Source organism: Bombina bombina, chromosome 5 (assembly GCF_027579735.1).
Source record: "Bombina bombina isolate aBomBom1 chromosome 5, aBomBom1.pri, whole genome shotgun sequence".
Classification (NCBI taxonomy): domain Eukaryota; kingdom Metazoa; phylum Chordata; class Amphibia; order Anura; family Bombinatoridae; genus Bombina; species Bombina bombina.
Window position 1 is genome coordinate 804,568,615 of NC_069503.1, and position 21,182 is coordinate 804,589,796.

At 39.0% G+C, this 21,182-nt stretch overlaps 1 protein-coding gene across 4 annotated transcripts in view; it reads left to right on the top strand.

The window, feature by feature from the left end:
- Positions 1-21,182, top strand: part of SPIRE1 (spire type actin nucleation factor 1) — a 418,349-nt gene that overhangs the window by 38,874 nt on the left and 358,293 nt on the right. For all 4 annotated transcript variants that reach the window (XM_053714898.1, XM_053714899.1, XM_053714900.1 and 1 more), the window contains exon 2: positions 17,798-17,832. In XM_053714898.1, coding sequence (XP_053570873.1) covers positions 17,798-17,832 — 35 coding nt within the window. The remainder of the gene's footprint in view (positions 1-17,797; positions 17,833-21,182) is intronic.

The following is a 21,182-nucleotide window of genomic DNA, read 5'->3' on the forward strand; positions in this document are numbered from 1 at the left end:
ATGATGTAAATCACATATGCTGTTGAATGTCACAGCAATAGTATAAACATAAACAAAGGCTGGATCAGAAGAAATGTAAAAAATAAAACAATTTCTTAGTAGCAAACTTTAGTGTTCAGCTAGCTCCCAGTATGATAAATCTTGATAAAGAAAAGCAGAGTTCCAGAAAGCAGGTAGTGTTGCTATTAGTGCTGGAGTAAGATATAACAGTTCAGTGTGAAGTGTAACTCTCAGTTTTAGACACTGTTAGTTAGTTTGTCACAGAATGGTATACACATGTGCTGATAGTCTTGCGGACAGTAGAGCAGCAGGGAAAAGCAAAGTTCAAGGTTTATTTGTACAGCACAGCTTAAAGTAACTACAGTGCTTACCCCCAGTCACCGGATGGTGTGAAATAGAAGCAGAATTAATTCTGAGATGTCCTTGTACTTAGTCCGTGGGAGGTTGTTTGTAGATGAGTTGCACTGTGTTGCAGTGGAAGAGAGATTGAAGTCCGCTGTGTGAGAAACGCTTCAGTGGCTCAAATGAGATAGCAACTCAGAGGGAGAAGGCAACAAACACACTGCAGTATGAAATAAGTCTCTGTTGTAGCGTGCACGCTTAAAAGAAAAACTCGCCTCTGTAAAAGTTTATGTAGGCAAAATGAGCATATGAACCAGCAGTAAAAATAAGTAATCCCAAGGTAGTAGCTGGTTCAGAAATTGGAAGAAAAGCAGACTGGTTTGTTTTCAGAGAAAACACACAGCAAGTGGAAAACAGACAGACTTCAGAGCTAGTCTAGAAACTTAATAATTAAGCACCTGTCTGCAGTCAGCTGATGCCTTAAGTACAGGTAAGGCTGAAGTCAGGTGAATGGGAAAGGCATAGGTAAAACATGGAGTGGAATCCATACATAAGGTGAATGGGAAAGGCATAGGTAAAACATGAAGCGGAATCCTTACATACGCCCCCCTTCAAGCAAGCCGATCCTCGGCTTGATGTTTAGGTCTAAGAGGATATCGTCTGTGGAAACGGGAGATGAGTCTAGGTGCATCTATATTGGTATAAGGCTCCCAGGTGTCATCATCAGGTGAGTAGCCTTTCCATCTGACCAGATATTGTAAGACACCTTTATGCCGTCTGGAATCCAGGAGGTCTTGAATTTCATAAGTGTCCGGATCCAGGGGTACAGGTACAGGTGGTAAAATAGTTTTCACTGAAGGATCATCTGAAGCTGGTTTAAGAAGGGACACATGAAAAGTAGGATGGATGGGTATAGAACTGGGAAGGTCCAGAGTAACTGCATTTGGGTTAACAACGTGAGTGATAGTGAACGGTCCGATATATAATCCTGCTAGTTTTTTACTGGGAACAGGGATTTTGATATTTTTTGTCGAAAGCCAAACTTTATCGCCTATGGCATAAGATGGTGATGGTCGTCTGCGTAAGTCGTAGTATTTCTTCTGTGAGGTCTGAGCCTGTTGGATATTTGTTTTTAGGAAGTGGAAGTTTTCAGCGAGCTTCTGTAGTAGATCATCTACAGAAGGAGAAATTGGGTTATCCGTTTGTTCCAGGGAAAAATGTGGATGAAAAGCATAATTTGCAAAGAAGGGTGAAACTTTGGTGGATGAATTAACCGAGTTATTGTAGGCAAATTCGGCCAGATATAGGTATTGTGACCATTCATTTTGCTGATAAGAGCAATAACAGCGTAGATACTGCTCTAGCCATTGATTTAATTTCTCTGTTTGGCCATTTGTTTGTGGATGGAAGGCAGTACTTAGGCGATGATCAATTTTCAGTTGAGCAGAAAGACTTTTCCAGAACTTCGAGGTAAACTGAGTACCCCTATCAGTTGTTATGATTGAAGGAATTCCGTGGTATCTGACAATCGAATTTAAGAAGAGTTGTGCTGTCTCACTGGAAGTGGGAAGTTTGTTAAAAGGGATAAAATGAGCCATTTTGGTCAGGATGTCTGTGACAACAAGAATGGTGTTGAAACCTGAACTCACAGGTAATTCAACTATGAAGTCCATGCCGAGATGTAACCAAGGTCTATCAGGTATTTGAATTGGAAGAAGATGTCCATATGGCTTGGCCCTTTCCTTTTTGGAAGTAATGCAGATGGAGCAGTTTGAGATATAGTTTTTTACAGATGTTTCCAAATTTGGCCACCAGTAGGATCTGCTGAGAAGTTCCTTTGTTTTCATAATACCTGGATGTCCAAGGAGAGGTGGATCATGATGTTGTTTAATTAGAGCAGGTCTAAGAATCTCGGGGACATACAAGAGAGTCCCATGATAGTAGAGGTTGTTTCTACAAGATAGTCGGAGTTGAGGTAGCTGAGGATCTGACCGTAAAGCTGTTTGAAGTTGCGTCTTGAAAGTGGACAGTAGACCCAAAAATCTATCTGTGGGAATGATAGAAGTAGATTCCTGAGTGTTTGGAGGTCTAGGGTCTTTCCTAGAAAGTGCGTCCGCCTTTCCATTTTTAGAGCCGGGCCTGTAGATGATTTGATAGTTAAACCTGCTGAAGTATAGGCTCCATCTTACCTGTCGACTAGAGAGAGTTTTATTCCTCTGTAGGAACTCGAGATTACGGTGATCCGTGTAGATGATTATTGGTAAGACGGTGCCCTCCAGGAGATGTCTCCAATGTTCAAAGGCACGTTTTATTGCCAGGAGTTCCTTTTCTCCAACAGCATAGTTCATCTCAGGTGCAGAAAGAATTTTGGAATAGAAAGCTACTGGATGTAGTGGTTGGGATATACTGCGTCTTTGCGAGAGGACAGCTCCAAGGGCATAATCGGAGGAATCCACCTCCAAAATGAATTGGAGAGAAGGGTCAGGAAATTGAAGTATTGGAGCTGAGCAGAAGGAGTTTTTTAATGAGTTGAAAGCTTCAGTTGCTTTGGAGTTCCAGGTGAAAGGTGTACTGGAACTGGTGAGTACAGTGAGAGGTTTAGCAATTTGAGAGAAATTTTTAATAAACTTTCTATAATAGTTGCTAAACCCGAGGAAACGTTGTAGTTCCTTCCTATTTTTTGGTTGTGGCCAGTTTTTTACTGAATCGACTTTGTTAGCCTGCATTTGGATACCTTTTGGGCCAATGGAGTACCCCAAAAAATCTATTTCCTTGGTGTGGAATACACACTTTTCTAGTTTTGCATATAGCCTATGAACTTGGAGCCTGGAAAGTATCCAACTAACATGTTTAACATGTTCTTCAAGCGTGTTTGAGTACACTAGAATGTCGTCCAGGTATACGACCACACAAGTATCAAGAAGATCGTGAAATATATCGTTAATAAAATACTGGAATGTGGCCGGGGCGTTAGTTAACCCGAACGGCATTACCAGGTACTCAAACAGGCCGTATCTTGTCCTAAAGGCGGTCAACCACTCATCCCCTTCTCTTATGCGGACAAGGTTATAAGCCCCTCTTAGATCTAATTTGGTGAAGATTTTGGCATGTTGGAGGCGTTCAATGAGTTCGGGGATGAGTGGTAGGGGATACCTGTTTTTTATCGTAATTTTATTGAGCTCCCTGAAGTCGATGATTGGTCGAAGGGAGTTATCTTTGTTTCTTACGAAGAAGAACCCGGCTGCTGCTGGAGAAACTGAAGGACGTATAAAACCTTTTTTTAAGTTTTCATCTAAATACGTCTTTAAATGATCAAGCTCGGGTTGGCAAAGAGGGTAGAGATGACCGTAGGGAGGAGTGGTACCAGGTTTGAGGTCGATCGGACAGTCATACGACCGATGAGGAGGTAGAGTATCAGCTTCCTTCTTACTGAATACGTCTGCAAACTTCTCATATACTTTAGGTATGTGTGGAGTTTCTGTCAAATGGAAGAGAACAGAATGATTTAGACAGGTTTGCTGGCAATATGGTGAATCAAATTTTACTTCCAAAGAACACCAATTGATCACAGGTTCGTGTAAACGGAGCCATTGTAACCCTAGTACAATGGGGAATAGAGGAGAGGTAATAACATCAAAGGTGATGTATTCCTGATGTGAACCTAGGGTGGATACCAAAATGGGAATTGTATGCTGAGTAATAGGACCAGAAGAAAGTTCAGACCCATCTACAACCCGTATAGAGACAGGAGACAATTTAGTGATGAGAGGTATTTTATATTTTTCAACAATAGCTTTATCTATGTAATTCCCTTGGGCTCCTGTGTCAATTATAGCTTCTTTCGTCATGCGATTGCTGTCCCACTGTAAAGAGAGGGTTAAAGTACAGTGAATTGGTTTATCATGTTCAATCATTGAAGTCAAATGTAAGAGAGACTTATTATTTTTATTTTTACGTAGGGAGGGGCATTCGCGGATAGGATGGTTTGGGCTTCCACAATACATACACAGTCCTTTTGATTTTCTTCTAAACCTTTCTTCAGAGGTCAATGGACCCCTCCTAAAGCCTATATCCATAGGTTCAGGCACACTTGATGAAGAAGCAGTTGGAGGAGGATGGAATGATCTCTTGTAAGAAGAATCCCGAATTTGACGCTCTGACTTCCTTTCGCGAAGCCTTCTATCTATTTGCATTGAGAGCTTCATGAAGCCGTCTAAGGAGTCAGGGAGATCAGTTCGGGCTAGCTCATCTTTAACTGCTTCCGAGAGTCCTAGGCGAAATTGGTTTCTTAAGGCAATCACGTTCCATTGGGAATCAATGGCATGTTGTTTAAACTCCGTTATATAAACTTCAACAGGACGGTTGCCTTGCTTTAGTTTCCGCATCTTGCTTTCTGCAGTCAATTGTAAATTTGAGTCTGAATAAAGTTCATCCATGACTGCTAGAAAAGACTGTAGGGATGATAGAATAGGATCGTTGGTTTCAAAGAGCGTGTCTGCCCAGATTCGGGGTTCACCCCGTAGATAGGTAATCATTGTGAGCACTTTAATCTTATCATTAGGATATGTGAGTGGCTTAAGGTTGAAAGTGAGGAGGCAGGCATTCCTATATTGGCGATAGAGACTCCTATCACCATTGAACAAATCAGGTGCTGCAATCTGTGGTTCCACAATAGATTCAGCAGCTTTTGCTTTGGGAGGAGTTGTCTCTCTTATAACCTTAGTTAAAGTCTCATTTTCAATCTTTAGATCTCTAAGGCCTTGACTGAGTTCATCTACTCTTTTAGACAGGTTGTAAACGAATTGGGGCAAATCTGCTGGATCCATATTTTTTGGGCTTAATTATTCTGTAATGATTTAGTAGAGAGTGAGGATGGATCACAACTGCAGAGTATGCAAAATAAATGATTTGTATCACTTTTGGCAAATGGACTATTGAACAGCATAGACCAAGCTGCTTTAAGTGAAGTTGTTATTCTCAAGTAATTGAATTGCAGATCAGAAACTTGTCTGGCAACAAATGATGTAAATCACATATGCTGTTGAATGTCACAGCAATAGTATAAACATAAACAAAGGCTGGATCAGAAGAAATGTAAAAAATAAAACAATTTCTTAGTAGCAAACTTTAGTGTTCAGCTAGCTCCCAGTATGATAAATCTTGATAAAGAAAAGCAGAGTTCCAGAAAGCAGGTAGTGTTGCTATTAGTGCTGGAGTAAGATATAACAGTTCAGTGTGAAGTGTAACTCTCAGTTTTAGACACTGTTAGTTAGTTTGTCACAGAATGGTATACACATGTGCTGATAGTCTTGCGGACAGTAGAGCAGCAGGGAAAAGCAAAGTTCAAGGTTTATTTGTACAGCACAGCTTAAAGTAACTACAGTGCTTACCCCCAGTCACCGGATGGTGTGAAATAGAAGCAGAATTAATTCTGAGATGTCCTTGTACTTAGTCCGTGGGAGGTTGTTTGTAGATGAGTTGCACTGTGTTGCAGTGGAAGAGAGATTGAAGTCCGCTGTGTGAGAAACGCTTCAGTGGCTCAAATGAGATAGCAACTCAGAGGGAGAAGGCAACAAACACACTGCAGTATGAAATAAGTCTCTGTTGTAGCGTGCACGCTTAAAAGAAAAACTCGCCTCTGTAAAAGTTTATGTAGGCAAAATGAGCATATGAACCAGCAGTAAAAATAAGTAATCCCAAGGTAGTAGCTGGTTCAGAAATTGGAAGAAAAGCAGACTGGTTTGTTTTCAGAGAAAACACACAGCAAGTGGAAAACAGACAGACTTCAGAGCTAGTCTAGAAACTTAATAATTAAGCACCTGTCTGCAGTCAGCTGATGCCTTAAGTACAGGTAAGGCTGAAGTCAGGTGAATGGGAAAGGCATAGGTAAAACATGGAGTGGAATCCATACATAAGGTGAATGGGAAAGGCATAGGTAAAACATGAAGCGGAATCCTTACACTCTCTTTTGCGCTCTCTCCCATCCCTCTCTTTTGCGCTCTCTCCCACCTCTCTTTTGCTCGCTCTCTACATCCCTCTCTCTTGCTTTTTTTGCTCTCCCTCTCTTCCCCCTCTCTCTCTTCCCCCCCTCTCTTTTGCGCTCTTTCTCTCCCCCTCTTTTGTGCGCTCTCCCTCCCCCCTCTCTTTTGCGCTCTCTCTCTCCCCCTCTCTTTTGTGCTCTCTCTCTCCCCCTCTCTTTTGTGCTCTCCCTCTCCCCCCTCTCTTTTGTGCTCTCTCTCTCCCCCCTCTCTTTTGTGCTCTCTCTCTCCCCCCTCTCTTTTGTGCTCTCTCTCTCCCCACTCTCTTGTGCTCTCTCTCCCCCCTCTCTTTTGTGCTCTCTCTCCCCCTCTCTTTTGTGCTCTCTCTCTCCCCCCTCTCTTTTGTGCTCTCTCTCCCCTCTCTTGCTCTTTCCCATCTATTTGTGCTCTCTCTCCCCCCTCTCTTTTGTGCTCTCTCTCCCCCCTCTCTTTTGCTCTCTCTCCCCCCTCTCTTTTGCGCTCTCTCCCCCCTCTCTTTTGCGCTCTCTCCCCCCTCTCTTTTGCGCTCTCTGTCTCCCTCTCTTTTGCTCTCTCCCTCCCCCTCCCTCCCCCTCTCTTTTGCGCTCTCTCTTCCCCCCTCTCTTTTGTGCTCTCTCCCCCCTCTCTTTTGTGCTCTCTCTCCCCCCTCTCTTTTGTGCTCTCTCTCCCTCTCTTTTGTGCTCTCTCTCCCTCTCTTTTGTGCTCTCTCTCCCTCTCTTTTGTGCTCTCTCTCCCTCTCTTTTGTGCTCTCTCTCCCCCCCTCTCTTTTGTGCTCTCTCTCCCCCCCTCTCTTTTGTGCTCTCTCCCCCCCCCTCTCTTTTGTGCTCTCTCTCCCCCCCTCTCTTTTGTGCTCTCTCTCCCCTCTCTTTTGTGCTCTCTCTCCCCTCTCTTTTGTGCTCTCTCTCCCCTCTCTTTTGTGCTCTCTCTCCCCTCTCTTTTGTGCTCTCTCTCCCCTCTCTTTTGCGCTCTCTCCCCATCTCTTTTGCGCTCTCTCCCATCCCTCTCTTTTGCGCTCTCTCCCATCCCTCTCTTTTGCGCTCTCTCCCATCCCTCTCTTTTGCGCTCTCTCCCACCTCTCTTTTGCTCGCTCTCTACATCCCTCTCTCTTGCTTTTTTTGCTCTCCCTCTCTTCCCCCTCTCTCTCTTCCCCCCCTCTCTTTTGCGCTCTTTCTCTCCCCCTCTTTTGTGCGCTCTCCCTCCCCCCTCTCTTTTGCGCTCTCTCTCTCCCCCTCTCTTTTGTGCTCTCTCTCTCCCCCTCTCTTTTGTGCTCTCCCTCTCCCCCCTCTCTTTTGTGCTCTCTCTCTCCCCCCTCTCTTTTGTGCTCTCTCTCTCCCCCCTCTCTTTTGTGCTCTCTCTCTCCCCACTCTCTTGTGCTCTCTCTCCCCCCTCTCTTTTGTGCTCTCTCTCCCCCTCTCTTTTGTGCTCTCTCTCTCCCCCCTCTCTTTTGTGCTCTCTCTCCCCTCTCTTGCTCTTTCCCATCTATTTTGTTCTTTCCCCCCCCTCTTTCTATCGCTCTCCCCTCTTTTTATCGCTCTCCCCTTCTTTCTTCTTCTCTCCCCTCTATCCCTCTTGCGCTCGTGACCGATCGGCCACGCCCTTGTCACACCCAACCACGCCCGCTTTCGACCGCACCGGCTTTTCAGGTAGGGACTCTAAGGCCAGGTGTGTTTGTCCTCGCTCGCAGTCTCTACTGTGCATGACCGTTTCGAACAAACACACTTATTATAAAGGATTGTCTCTAGCATTTAGCATTGTGTTGTGCTAAATCTTAAATAACTTTCTGTGCCAGAACATAGGGCTAGATTTATCAAGCCCCTGCGGCAGCAAGTTCTCACAAGAATTTGCTCGCCGCGATTTATCAAGCAGTGGTCACCAGACCGCTGCTTCCCTAACATCTTCGCCACATCTATTCTGGCAAAATTCAATCTCCTCGGTCGAGTCCGACCGAGGAGATTGACAGCTCCTGCCCGTGCGTGATTGGCTGTGCGCGGGCAGGGGGTGGGACTGCACGCGAGCGCAAAATTGCGCTCGTGTGCAATGTTAATTACCTGCGGGTAATTGCGCCCCGCCACAGGCGAGCTGAGTAGTACAGGGGCACGTATACGCGCCCCTGTACGCCTCAGGGTTGATAAATCTAGCCCATAGTGTTATCTATACGGCCCACATTTACTTTGTCTCTTTGTGTTGCAAAGAAATTTAAAAAGCATGTGATTAGAGGCAGCCCTCAAAGGCTTAGAAATTAGCATATGAGCCTACCTAGGTTTAGTTTAAACTAAGAATATCAAGAGAAAAAAGCAAATTTGATGATAAAAGTAAATTGGAAAGTTGATTAAAATTACATGTCCCACTATCTGAATAATGAAAGTTTAATTTTGACTAGACTGTCCCTTTAACAGCCTTTCTAGGTAATTTATTATAATTATCGATTATTTGTAGAGCGCCAACAGATTCTGCAGCGCTATAAACAAAGGCAGAGTACAACAAAACAATTATAGGGATCAAATGGGCAGAGGGCCCTGCCAAGAGTCGCAGTGTTGTAGTCTGCTCTTAAGAAGGTGATCGTTCAGCAACCAAGAGAACAAAGCAAATTGGATAATAGAAGTAAATTGGAAAGTTGTTTTAATTTCACATGTTCCATCTGAATCGTAAAATAAAATGTTGGATTTCATTTCCATTTAAAGTGATGGGAAACTTAAACTTTTTATTTTATTTACATAAGGGTAATTTTAGTTACAAACGGGTAATTAATAAAAAAAAACGTTTATGATTACTAATATTGTAACTAAAAAAGTCAGTTTACCATCACTTTAAGGAGCAAAAACATTTTTCTAAGTATAATCTCCCTTACCTTAGCATCAATAAGTCGTTCAGGAAGACGCCTTTATGTATTTAGAGTTTCTTCTGGAAGAGAGACTGAGTAAGATTGAAGTGATTATTATAAAGTAGTTGCACATTCTCAGAATATATTAATTAACTTGCTTTATCATTTAGTAGATTTAAATAGGCTAGATATACTATGTTAGCACTGCACATTTATGGTATTGCGTCACGATATAATATAAATATATACTATGTCAGCACTGCACATTTATGGTATTGCGTCACGATATGATATAAATATATACTATGTCAGCACTGCACATTTATGGTATTGCGTCACGATATAATATAAATATATACTATGTCAGCACTGCACATTTATGGTATTGCTTCACGTTATAATATAAATATATACTATGTCAGCACTGCACATTTATGGTATTGCTTCACGATATAATATAAATATATACTATGTCAGCACTGCACATTTATTGTATTGCGTCACGATATAATATAAATATATACTATGTCAGCACTGCACATTTATGGTATTGCGTCACAATATAATATAAATATATACTATGTCAGCACTGCACATTTATGGTACTGCGTCACAATATAATATAAATGTATACTATGTCAGCACTGCACATTTATGGTACTGCGTCACAATATAATATAAATGTATACTATGTCAGCACTGCACATTTATGGTATTGCGTCACAATATAATATAAATGTATACTATGTCAGCACTGCACATTTATGGTATTGCGTCACAATATAATATAAATATATACTATGTCAGCACTGCACATTTATTGTATTGCGTCACAATATAATATAAATATATAATGAACAGGCATGGAAGTTATTCTAGCTTTTGTTCTATCTCAGGAGTGCGGCTCTCTCTCTTCTGTTATTTATGCAAATAACTCTTGGGTCTCCCTAAGAGTAATGGGGGAAACCAGACGTGGACTCCTTGCACACATGCCCTTAGAGAGATACAACTGCACCTCACTGACGAAGCCCACAGAAGGCCGAAACGATTGTCTGGGGTTGTTGTTTCTCTTGTTCAGAGAGGAATTGCCTGGTATTTCGGCGCTGGACTGTCATTGGGCAGGATCAGACTGATATGCTTCAGGATATTTTTTCTCTGTGAAAAGGCATAGTGTGCTAAAAGAGTGTGTACCCTGAGTTGCAATGGAAATGAACAGGCATGGAAGTTATTCTAGCTTTTGTTCGATCTCAGGAGTGCGACTTTCTCTCTTCTGATAAATATATACTATGTCAGCACTGAACATTTATGGTATTGCTTCACGTTATAATATAAATATATACTATGTCAGCACTGAACATTTATGATATTGCTTCACATTATAATATAAATATATACTATGTCAACACTGAAAATTTATGGTATTGCTTCACGTTATAATATAAATATATACTATGTCAGCACTGCACATTTATGGTATTGCGTCACGATATAATATAAATATATACTATGTCAGCACTGCACATTTATGGTATTGCGTCACGTTATAATATAAATATATACTATGTCAGCACTGAACATTTATGATATTGCTTCCCAATATAATATAAATGTATTTTCCTTGTTGTTTTTGTGCTGTGACTTTAATATACACTATAATAGCAGCAAGTCTACAAAATTCCATGGAACCAGGTAGCTTAGGTTCCTATAGTTTGTCTGCTTCCACAAAATATGTGAAATGTAATATTTATGGCCTTTGTAGACCCTCATTCATGATTCCTAAAAATCTGTGTGGCTGCTAAGCTTTATAACTTGTTTTGCCACTTCTTACCATGGGCCTAAATCTCATAATATAATGAATACTTTTTTATATATTGTATACACATACTTTATAAATACCCTCTATAACCATTGAATTCACATTGATGATGTTTCAGTAAGTCTGAGTGACGTGTTCTGTCAGAGGAGGTGTATTAATCTTCAGTATAATGTTACTAATTTCCTGGGGCGTTAAATGTAATATTGTACATTAATATCTGTGTAATTATGTAATATAGGAAATTTAATTGTGTTTTTTTCCATATTATGTCTAAGTCTTCAAGTTCAACAAGAGATTTGCTGTAGTCACTATTTAACATTATTATGTTTTTGTAAGTGAAAGAATAAATAATAAAAAAAAAATTATGACCAAAAGTCATCCTATATAGAATTCCATAAAATTTAACATTTTTACGTTCCCCCATTTCTACCATTTATTTTGATTGCTAAATTCTTTATATTAGTTCAGAGAAACATGGATTTATGAGCAATAACATCAACATTAAAAAATGATGCTAGCGTTATTTGAATTGTGAAACCTAACTCTTTCAGTTCTGGGGTCTTCTGTCAAGGGGCTAATAAATGCCTCTTAAAATGCTGGCAGTGGTTAGACATAGGACCACTTATTTGACAGAGTAGGATTGTTACTTCTAAATAAGGGGACCAGTAAATAGAGTAGATTTGCATTAAAGGATTACTTTCTGTTATAATTTTTAAGCTAAACAACTAACATATTAAAGTTAATAAACATTAATTAAAACCTACTGACCTATATTTTCTCCAAAACAAAGTTTCATAACGTTCTAAAAGTTATATCTTTTATTCGCCGATGATGTCACGTTATCCTGCCCACTATTTTCAGCACTGCATGTTCAAAATACTTAAACCAATAACTTTGTGTTTAAAGCGTCATTTTGAAACCTAGGTATTGTAAACGGATTGGTACAGAGCAAAGGATACCCACGGAGTGGGTTTGGAAAACAATTAAATTTGCAGACAAGATTTCTGATATACGGTAGAGATATGTTAATGAAATGCTATTGATAAAAAGCGTATTTGGGGTAGTTAGTTAGTAACAGGCATAGAAAATATTTACTTACAGTGGCCCTTTAACAACAAATACATGATAACAAGACTATGCAATAGCACTAAGTCTGAACTTCAAATGAGTAGTAGATTTTTTTTCTGACAAATTTCAAAGTTATGTCCATTTCCACCCCCCCCCCTGTATCATGTGACAGCCATCAGCCAATCACAAATGCATATACGTATATTATGTGAATTCTTGCTCATGCTCAGTAAGAGCTGGTGGCTCAAAAAGTGTATATATAAAAAGACTGTGCACCTGCTCTATCTGAGTCATGAAATCATGGATAACCACCTAGGCATGTGATCCCACCTTTTGAAAGAGCTGTTTTTTTCGCTCAAGAGTGTTTACTTGCTCTGTTATGGTGCTTATTTTGGGGTGCTATGTCAGTTTTATAGCCCAGAGCACTGTAAAATTACCAGGTAGACAGCTGGATGACATTTCTATGGCATCTGCTACTAAAGGGGTATGGGACTCCTTATATGAAAATAGGTTATCTCCTTTTTGACGTGGGTTATTGGTGTGCTGCATGCTGCCTTTAGTGTATAGGGGTTCCGTTAGGTCCACTGCCCCCAATATATGTGGCTTGTTTTAATATTTCTAATAAAACATTGAAAAAATATCCTCCATGGCGAAATGTCTTGTTGAAATTAAGTGTGATAGATTTATCTTTGTGATGGTCTATCAAATCTTTAGTGGCTATTGATTGCTTAACTGAACAATCCTTGGTGTCACGCATACTTAGTAATATCTCTCTTTCCATTTAAATCTGACATGGATCACCAGCCACTCAACCACTGAAAGACAACGGCTCTCTTGAGGGATGAGAAAAGTATTTGGTACAGGAGTCAAGACTGTAAAGAGCTAAAGGGATACTGAACCCAATGTTTTTGTTTTCATGATTCAGATAGAGCATGCAATTTTAAGCAACTTTCTAATTTACTCCTATTATCAATTTTTTCTTCGTTCTCTTGGTATCTTTATTTGACAAACCTTACGAGCCGGCCCATCTTTAGTTCGGCACCTGGGTGGTAGCGCTTGTTGATTGGTGGCTAAATGTAGCCACCAATCTGCAAGAGCTATACAGGGTTCTGAACCAAAAATGGGCCGTCTCTTATGCTAACATTCCTGCTTTTTCAAATAAAGATAGCAAGAGAACAAAGAAAAAAAATAATAGGAGTAAATTAGAAAGTTGCTTAAAATTGCATGCTCTATCTGAATCATGAAAGAAAAAATGTGGGTTCTGTGTCCCTTTAATTATTCACTGGAATATTTTTTGTCCCACTTTATATATGGAACACTACTTATTAGTATATACGGTACATACGGTGCGTGCCAGTTATAAGGACAAATGTATCAAGATTGCAGGCAAATAAGCTCTCAAGTAGAGAGCCTGTCCACTTGCACCACTTGTGATGCTCCATCACTAGGCTTTATTTAACATTGCACAAGAGCTGTTTTGTGCAATGTTACCCACTGCTCCTGTGCAAGCAATTGCACAGGGAAGTCAGATGTGCCAGATATTTGTTTGAGAAATGGGTGGTCCTCCACTGAATAAACCTAGATTTTCTTGTCAGGCTTGAAGAATTGTGTTCTTTTCCAGTAATACTGCTATGGGAGTGGTGTGAAGACTAAAACGCTTAGATATGCGACATGCATTACCTATTAGTGACAAGTAGTACGTTTAAAGGGAAATCATTGTTCTTTTTTAGCCATAGTTTAATGTTTAAAGCAAGCTTCCCATTTAAATTAGTTTACAAATGTTTCCTTGCAGCATAAAGGGACAGTAAACACATTGAGATTTTGATATACAATGTTTAGTTATACATTATTTATTTTACCCCCCCCCCTTTTAATGTAATTTAGCTCTGGAAAGTAAGCAATTTCTAATTCTCAGAACTTGAAATGCACCCTGCTGATTTCTAGAGGCTAACTCTGCTACATATGTGTCCATAATTGGCTCTATTTATGACTGTTATTAGCCTTGTTAGCCCAGATTGACTCCTCCAAATAAGGCAAATGGTGGGTGAAGTTTGGCAATTGAAAACGAATTGCAGTAAAATGGATGTGAATTTTGTTTTGTTTTAAAAACGTTAAAGGGACAGTCAAGTCAAAAATTTTAAACCACTTTCCAATTTACTTCCCTTAACAAAATATACAGTTTTTATATTTACACTTCTTGAGTCACCAGCTTCTATTGAGCATGTGCAAGAATGTACATAATATATGTATATGGATTTGTGATTGGCTGATGGTTGTCACATGATATAAGATGAGTGGAAATAGACATAACTTTGAAATGTGTCAGAAAAAAATCTACTACTTAATTGAAATTCAGACTAAGTGCTTTTGCATTGCCTTTTTATCATGCATTTGTTGTTTATGCAAATCTACTCTATTTACTGGTCCCTTAAAGGGACAGTACACTGTAAAATTGTTTTTCCATTAATGTATTTTAAATGACTTGTTATACCAACTGCAGAGTATAAAATATTTGAGAAATTCCATTTTCATGCTTATTTGTGTATATGAAGTAGCTGATTTTGTGCTTTGAAACCACAGCCTATTACAATGGGTTGAACTTAAGGTGATATCAGATCTCATTATGTTATAACTTTGTAACACAGATTTGCTTCCTTATCTTTTATTTGGCTGGGACACCAAAGCTCAATACATAGAGAGAACAATGGAAAATTATCATTTTATTACTTAACTATCCTGCATCCCACTGAGAGTGTAATCTCTTCTGCTGGCTGTGTATACTTAGGCTATTCAATAGCCTATACTCCAGTATTAATTTGTTCAGTATAGGTGGCGATACCACAGGCTAAATCAGCTATTTCAAATGCTGAAATAGGAGTAAAGGAGCTACTTGTAACCAATTTAATACACTCTAGCACAGAGCTTTCCAAACTTTTCATGTTGGTGACACACTTTTTAGACCTACATCATTTCGCAACACAGTATCTGGGTTGTACCAGCAAACAGGAGGTTAAACTAACTTGTTTTAAGAGATACGGACACATACATAAATTATATAATAACAAAATGTATTTACAAGTAACAGTAAGTATGTGCAAGTATTAAACAAAAGTTTAATATCACCAAAAGCTACTTACTATTTTAATAGGATGTATAAGATTGATAGGATGGACACAATTTCTGAATATTTGATGGAATATTAGATAAAGACACTCGCATTTCATCATTAAGCATTTTTAAGCTTCCCCTTCCTATCCATATATCAAGAGCAGGAGCAGCAATGCACTACTGGGAGCTAGTTGCAAAAAAAACCCCCACTGACTTCAGCTCAGCGTTTAAGCTGCCGCCCTCAGAGCTTGGTGAGTCCGATTGACTACTGCCCATGCTGCAAACACACTGCTGTCCCACTCACTGACTACACATGCAGTCACGAGCCAATTAAGGAGACTACACATGCAGTCAGGAGCCAATGTGCCGCCAAAGCCACCAATGGCAATAGTTTCAGTTCCCACTGATCTGCGCCAATAGGTTAAGATGATCTGTGACCCCCTAGGTATCAATCACGTGTCAACCATGTGATATGAGTAGCAGGCAGATGGAAAGTCAGAAACCACAAAAAAAAGTTTAAAAAAATTAAATTTTAAAAAATTAGTGCTGAAGCAGGGACACACCTACACACTGCTGCCGACACTGTCCCGACACACAGTTTGGAAAGCACTGCTCTAGCAGGTTAAAAGGATCATTGGGAATAATTTAAAGGGGAGAAAATGTTTGGGTGAACTGTCCCTTTAAGATTTGGCTGATATGTTATTCTATAGCAACACAGCAGTAATGCCTTGTAATTACAAGGTGTATACATTGTTCCTTTAAAGTATTCGATTGGCATTATGTACACACCCCATTTCTGATCTTGGAGAATCTGAATAGTCAGTGCAATATTGTGCTTTAGTGAGAGGCACTTGAGAAACTTAGTATAAGTATTATGCTTTGGCTAAACAGCCATAAACTAATGCAGATCCACAGTGATTGCTTAGATCTCCTAAAATAAAAATATTTATTCAAATGTATATTTTGGGGTGCAACTAATAAAACTAAATGGCAGCACAAAACAAAGGATATTAACACACATACATATATACACACACACATTTATACACACACACACACTAATAGATTCATATTTTGCTCCTCTTTTAGATTTAGAGAAGTATTGTACGCATGTCATGGTTTAAGGGGGAGTTACCAGTATATCTTTTTTGGCTTCTAGTTGACTATGTAGTACTATTAGTATGTGAGATAAAATATTGACTTTGGGAATTAATCTTGCCGAGTCTGACTGTCACGGTACTCAGTGGTCAGCAAGCCTGGTTGCCACTGTTTGCCATTTATTGTATTAGTTATGTCAGGGTTTGACAAATCCTGGTAACTACGGGCCGCAGCTCCTAAAAATAGACTTTTGGCTCCTAACATTTTAAGAGATTTTGTTTTGCAATAAGTTGTGTATCAGCGTATAATTAAGAGATAATTAGAGCTTGTCTGGAAACCATGAGGCTGAGATTTTCAACAAGTCATTTAGTGGGATTTATTTTTCCCACCAGTGAGCTACTATTTAAAGGGACACTAAACTCAATTTTATTTCATGATTCAAGTAGAGAATACAATTTTAAAAAGAAAAGATGCAGGCACTGCTGTGGGTAACTTAAAAGACAATAAGTCTTTATTTGAAAAGCCATAAAAAATAAACAGCTACAACCGCTGTACAGGCATGAGCAAAAGGTACAATTTTTTGTCTATTTTTCTACCCTGCCTTGCCTCTGTCGTTTTTTGTACCTTTTGCTCATGCCTGTACAGCGGTTGTAGCTGTTTATTTTTTATGGCTTTTCAAATAAAGACTTATTGTTTTTAAGTTACCCACAGCAGTGCCTGCATCTTTTCTTTTTCCTACATCTATATAGTGGCTGGGTTTCGCCACTGCTACGGCACTCCGTTGGCTCTCTATGGAAGGACTATACTGATACCGGCGTCACTTCCGGTTGACTCGCTGAGTCCACAGACGCTGCTAGGAACGCCGCATCTAAATACAATTTTAAACAATATTCAAATGTATTTCTATTATCTATTTTACCTTATTCTTTAGCTATCCTTTGTTGAAGAAATATCAATGCACATGGATGAGCCAATCACACGAGGCCAATCGGCAGCTACGGAGTCTATCTAGATATGCTTTCCAGCAAAGTATATCAAGAGAATGAAGCAAATTAGATAATACAAGTAAATCGGAAAGTTGTTTAAAATTGTTTGCTTTTTCTAAATCATAAAATAAAAAAATTGGGATTCATGTCCCTTTTACATTTCCATTGTAACCTGGAAGATTTTCCTCCTGCCTGTCCACAGTGTAGTCTGGAATAAAGTAAAATGTACATGTTGGGGTAGGATAAATTCATTGAGAAGGGTTGAGAGAAAGGAAGAAGATAAGGGAACTTTCACATTGCTAGGTGTGTTGCTGGTGACATATTAAGTAACCAGAACCCGAAGCATTAACATTCACTGGAAAAATATTGTGAAAATGTTTCTAAGCAATTTGATTTGTACTATTGTGAATTTCAATTTCCCTTTAAAATGACAAGTACGACCAAATGTTACTAGTTGAATGGGAAGGCCAATACTGTACAGGCTTGTATTTTATGTATAGAAGTGACACTTGGATATTAATATAATGTTCATCTCTTTTAGGTGAGCCAAGTAATTCCAGATGTACAGAAACAGAGGTAAGTTGTATTATATCAACTGTACTTCATCCTTGTTTGGACTAATCCCTGTTATTTGTAAAATTTCCAAAAGAACAACACTTATGTAAATAATATTGTATTTGTTGTTTGAGTATTTATTTAAGAAAGCAAATGTCTGCAAATATAGATTGTTTATTATGATTCACAGAGAAGTTGATACTGTGCTATGCAGGGCTGGCTCAAGACATTGTGCTGCCCAGTTTAAAATGAAATGTTGCTTTCTACTCTCCATCAACTGATGTCTAAGCCCAACTATAGTCGGCAGCCTCCAAAAGTGATGTCCAGGACACAGAAATCGTCCACAAGAGTATTGATACCCAGCTGATAGACCTCATATGAGAGTAATTTAGCCAGAATATGCTCTCCCTATGTGGCACTTCTGTCATACGCTGCCCGGGTCATGTGGTCTCACCTGCTCCTATTACAGTGCCAGCCCTGATGCTATTGCAATGACATGATTTAGGAGTATCATATCCTAAAGATTTGATAATTAATTAAGCGTAACGTAAGCCTGCAGTGTGTCTCTGCCATGAAGATCCCATATTTTCTTTGGTTGCTTGTGATTTTGGAAGTGTGCAAATACATTGAAATATTAACTAGCTTTACCCCATGTGGATATACGTGAAACTGTCTGTTTTTACGACATGAACCTAGATGAAGTATTCTCTGCACCATTGAGATGACAAGGCTGGTGTGTATATTAGCAGTTACAGTAACCATAATGAGACATGACACCCATATAGATTGTGTGCAGCAGCTGTTAATCTCATTTGTATCACTCATTTCAGCAGTCTGTGTTAGCTCTTTCAGATGTATTCCAAATATAAAGAAATCTCACTAAGCTTTATCTGCAGGTAATACGTATTTAGATATGCTGTACAGCTGTTAACAATATCACAACCCTATTTCTGTTGATCTAGTTAGTTTACTGACTTCTAAACAAGCAGATTTATAGACCATTGGAATGTTGGGTGGAAAAAGGAATTTTTATGACTATATTGATTTTTTTTCTTTCTATTTTTTTTAAATTTATTTTAAACTTTAAGCAGAGTTCGGTCTGGATTCACCTACTTCAGTCCTCCAGAAACAATATATTTGTGTTAATAAAAAACTTGTTTAAAGGGCTTGACGCCCCGGGGAAAAGGAAAATTGTTCTAAATAGAACTGTCAATCATGAAAATAATGTGGCACCATAATGTCGGGCGGAGGAATCGCCGATAAGAATACAAGGCAAAGTATTAATTATTTCTTTTTAGATTTCGATGTTGCGATTTTGATGAATGAAACTCACTATTATTTTCGTAAATACACACAATGATGCAGAGCAAGTATGTTGACTATACATGCACTTTAACTGCATGTAATAGACACTACTATAAAAAATAATATGCACAGATACTGATATAAAAATCCAGTTTAAAACCTATTAAAAACTTACTTAGACGCTTCCAATTGAACCCTGTTAATGAGATAAGCCTGGGACACCAACTGAAAAGGGCTGACAGCAGAACCTCACCCCTCCCCTGCATATGAAAAGACCTATTGTACAAACAGAAGCAGTCTGAAGTCTATATACATCAGTATGCATCTAAAACGTTGGGGCTTGGTTAAGAGCACAATGTTATTTAAAAATAAGTAAAACTATCCATTTTTACAAAAACACACCCAGATGGTCTATATAAATAGATTATCTACAAAACATTTATGCAAAGAAAAATCCAGTGTATAATGTCCCTTTAAGGGTTTGTTATATTTAGAGGTGCAGATAACATGTTGGGCGAGATTACATGTGAAACCCACGTCGCCCGTAATTTCCCCTCGCTCATCAGGGAATCACATATACGGCGTCGGCAGTTCATAAAGTGCCATAAATCGGATAAACTAGAGATGTCCAGAAATGTGCATAAATACAAATTTCTGGAGTCGCCAGTGACTTGGGGCACGTTAGAAACTGCCGGCGCCTAAGAAAAAAAAAAAGTTAAATCTTCCGTAAAAGTCTAACACGCCTCCAAAAAATAAACCCGACACGTCAAAACCCCTATATCCGCCATCACCCCCATATCGGAACTAATTAATGTATTAACCCACATCACAATAAACCTAATAAATGTATTAACCCACATTGCAATAAACCTAATAAAACTATTAACCTTTAATCCGCCATTAAACCACAACGCAATAAACCTAATAAAACTATTGACCTCTAATCCGCCAAACCCACACAACGCCATAATCCTAATAAATCTATTAACCCCTAATCCACTAAACCCCGAACCTAACACCCCCTAAATTAATCCCAATTACCTCAATTATAAAATACTGTTACATTTAAAATAAAAAGCAAACATTACTTAAAATTAAAAAAAATAATTTTTTTAATTAATCTAAGATTAAAAAAAAATAAAGTCTAACATTACATAAAATAATAAACCAAATTATAAAAAAAAATATATAGGGGGTTTAGTAATTTAATTAGTTATTTACATTGTTGGTTTGGCAGATTTAGGGGTTTATAGATTTATTACGATTATTGCGTTGTGTGGGTTTGGCGGATTAGGGGTTAATAGTTTTGGGTTTATTGCGATGAGGGTTAATGGCGGATTAGGATTAATATATTTTATTATTGCGGTGGCGATTGGTGGTTGACAAGTAGATGGATATTACGCATGCGTTGGGTGTTAATATTTTCAGGCAGTTACGGGAATTATGGTGCTCACATTTTCAGCATAAGGCTTGCTGTGCCTGCATATGTATGGTATGGCAAGGTGAAAATGGAGTTAAATTTCTCCATCTTCCCTGTGTAAGTCCTTGCACTGAATATGTGATACCGATTTGCGACACGGTTCAATGTTAGATTGAGGGAGTAAAAATTGTGGGCGATGGGTGAAATATACACACTGCATTTATATGCGGCGCTGTATATGTGATACCAAAACTGCGTAAAAATCGGCGTCACTGCATATGTAATCTTGCCCGTTGTATGAAGATTTATCCTTGACCAAGCAAGCTGCTCATATCTCTGTTTCTTATTAACTACAAGTGATCATGAAGCAGTGGAGCGTGTCGCCCTCTGTGTTTGGAGCATGCAAAAGGGATGCCTAGATACAGAATGCAATTGTTTAGTCACAGAGAAGAAGAGGGGTTGAATCAAAGCTAACCTTGATTTTAACGTGTGCACTAATAAACATAAATCAGGTCATGTGAAAAATGTGATCATACAAGTTTAAAGCAATAATCTCTATTAGAGGACATTGCAGCATACAAAATAGCAGTGCATTCCAGTTCTCTTTGGCAGTTATATCTTTCTCTGCTATTTAAATATGATCTTG